Source organism: Buceros rhinoceros, unplaced genomic scaffold, assembly GCF_000710305.1.
Source record: "Buceros rhinoceros silvestris isolate BGI_N320 unplaced genomic scaffold, ASM71030v1 scaffold4724, whole genome shotgun sequence".
Taxonomy (NCBI): Eukaryota; Metazoa; Chordata; class Aves; order Bucerotiformes; family Bucerotidae; genus Buceros; species Buceros rhinoceros.
This window is the reverse complement of record NW_010409912.1, coordinates 23,339-25,815: the sequence shown is the minus strand read 5'-3', so window position 1 is coordinate 25,815 and position 2,477 is coordinate 23,339. Positions and strand designations below refer to the sequence as shown.

Sequence of the window (2,477 nt, the reverse complement as noted above, 5' to 3'; positions counted from 1 at the left end):
CCAGCCCCTGCCACGACAGGAGCCCCCGTGGCAGGGCAGGGGCCGGAGATGATGCCAGCCCCTCAGAGCTCCCGGCAGTTTGTGCAAGGCAGCCAGGCGAAAACAAGCTCCCTGACACAAATGGGTGACTCTGACTTGAAACCTCAGGGGACTGAACAGCCAGCACTTGAGTTGTTAAATTATTCTTCCCTGGGTGACCCTATCAGGAGTAACGAATCCTGTTCTACTTCTCAGGCAAACCTTCTGCAAAGAGGGGAAAAAGACAGGGGAGCAGAAAAAAATGGTTCTGCTGCATGTCAGTCAACCATACCAGTAAGGCATACCGAAGCTGACCTGGGGAGAGACCCGCAGAGCAGTCTGGAGGCAAAACATGGAGATGCAGTCACCACACAGTTGCATCCTACAGATAAAACTGAAGCGGTGCAGAGCAGCAAGGCACCAGCCCAGCCTAGCCATGAGAGTCCCCGCCCCATGCACAAAACGGATGCCAAGCTGGGGAGTCCAGGCCCCATCCAGTTCTCCAAATTCAGAGAAACGGGTACGATGACGGTTCAGCCAGAAAGCAGCTCTTTACCTCAGGAAGTGGTAAGCAGGACGTGGCGAGATGCTGAGGTTCAGGCCGTGGCTACTGTGGAGAGCAAATCAGCCTCCACCAGTCCCAGCATCCTTGCTGCCTTCTTAAAAGGGAATCCTCCTCCAGAGGAGAAGGAAGAACTGCACATAATTTACCAAGGAGCTATGGGGCTGAGTCAGTCTGCACTTACTGACAGTTCATCCTCACAACAAAAGTCCCCATGTTCTCCTGGTGCCATGTCAAAATCGACTGTTGTTACAGCTGTGACTGCTTCAGCCCAAATCCAGCCTGTCAAACTGCCTGTGGTCCCCTCTGACAAGGTGTCTCCAGTGTCAGCAGATAATGCACAACCTGTTCTCCCCATCTTCCCTGCAGCTGTTACCTCCCAAGGAACATCTGTGTGTAGTGCTGAAACGATCAGTTCAGCAAGCAAGGATTCTGCTTCGCTGCTGGTGGATGCCCCAGTCCCACCAAAGCCCCTCCCTGCTGAGCAGCTTGCAACTGACTCCAGTAACCAAGCTCCAGCACAGTCTGGGTCTGGCACTGGTGAACCAAGCACCAGTCCTGCTGCTGCTTTTTCAGAAACGGAGAGCAATGCACAAGGTCTTGTCTGTGATGCAGAAAGCAGACGGTTACCTTTACCCTGCAGCACAGACAGTGAGGTCAAGCAGAAGGAGGTCCTGGGCATCTCTGAGCAAAAGCCTGGGCAGAGTAAGGGTGCGAGTCAAGGGGAGGCTGTTCCCAATCAATCTGTGGTAAAAATAAAAACAAAGGAAGAAAACTCAGTGGTGCTTGATCCTAAAGGAGAGACGAATGTTAGCAGACAACCTGTCACTGTCCACATAAAGGTGCGCTCGGAGGATGCAGGTGAAGAGGACAGCAGAAGCCAGGGGGACACTGGCCAGGCTCAGCCAGCCAGCGGCCAGAGCCTGCAGGCAGGACTGGCGTCTGAGTTGAGTGCAAGTTCTGCACATCTCACCCCTCCCTTGGAGGCATCGGCAGTTCCCCAGCAGCGAGGCCTCCAGGCCAAGGAATTCAGACATGAGCTTCACACAACAGCTCTTCCTGCTTCAGCTCAGGCCTTGCCAAACCTGGCGGGAAACAAAAAGCAGCCCACCCCAGCCATGGAGGCGAAAGTGCAGGTGAAGCAGTCCAAACACGTCAGGGATGTTGTTTGGGATGAGCAGGGCATGACGTGGGAGGTTTACGGTGCTTCCCTCGATCCAGAATCCCTGGGAATTGCCATCCAGAACCACTTACAGAGACAAATACGGGAACATGAGAAACTGATCCGGGCCCAGAACAGTCAGACCCGGAAATCCATTTCCTCGGATACATCCTCAAACAAAAAACTGAAGGGGAGGCAGCACAATGTGTTCCAGTCCATGCTGCAGAATTTTAGGCGTCCTAATTGCTGCGTCCGACCTGCTCCTTCTTCTGTGTTAGACTGATGTGGTTTGCAGGGGTGCGTAGATGTCCACGGTGGTAAACAGAATCCCTCCCCTCAAGTCCTGCTGTTCAGTTGTGTTACTGGGGTTGTGATGCAGCAACAGTGGAAAATTATTCCCCTTGTTTTCTGAGTAGCCACGCGCTCCGTCGCACCATTATTGCCACAGCTGGTGTATTTCCACGTTATGCCCCCATCCCAACTACTGTCAGATGAAGAGCTAGGCACTTAGCAAAAGCACAAATCTAAATTGCCACCTTGCTACAGGGAGAACAGCACCTTCTGATAAAGCAAGAAGCCGAGAGTTTGTCAAATTTATCCTGGGAAGTTATCCCTGTGCATCACGTGGGGTCTTACACAAAGCAGTGGGTTGGGTAAAGCTGGGTGAGGTGAAAGCTGTAAAGAGCTAAACCAAGACAACTTTCCTGGTGGGTAGGTTACCCACGCTGCGGCAAG

At 52.9% G+C, this 2,477-nt stretch overlaps 1 protein-coding gene across 1 annotated transcript in view; it reads left to right on the top strand.

Moving 5' to 3' along the window:
• The window catches only part of GPRIN3 (GPRIN family member 3), a 2,462-nt gene extending 437 nt beyond the window's left edge, over window positions 1–2,025 (top strand). Inside the window, exon 2 of the mRNA XM_010135389.1 lies at window positions 1–2,025. This exon is cut by the window's left edge and continues 25 nt beyond it. Within this exon, the coding sequence (XP_010133691.1) occupies window positions 1–2,025 (2,025 nt within the window).
• Window positions 2,026–2,477: the final 452 nt, after the last annotated feature.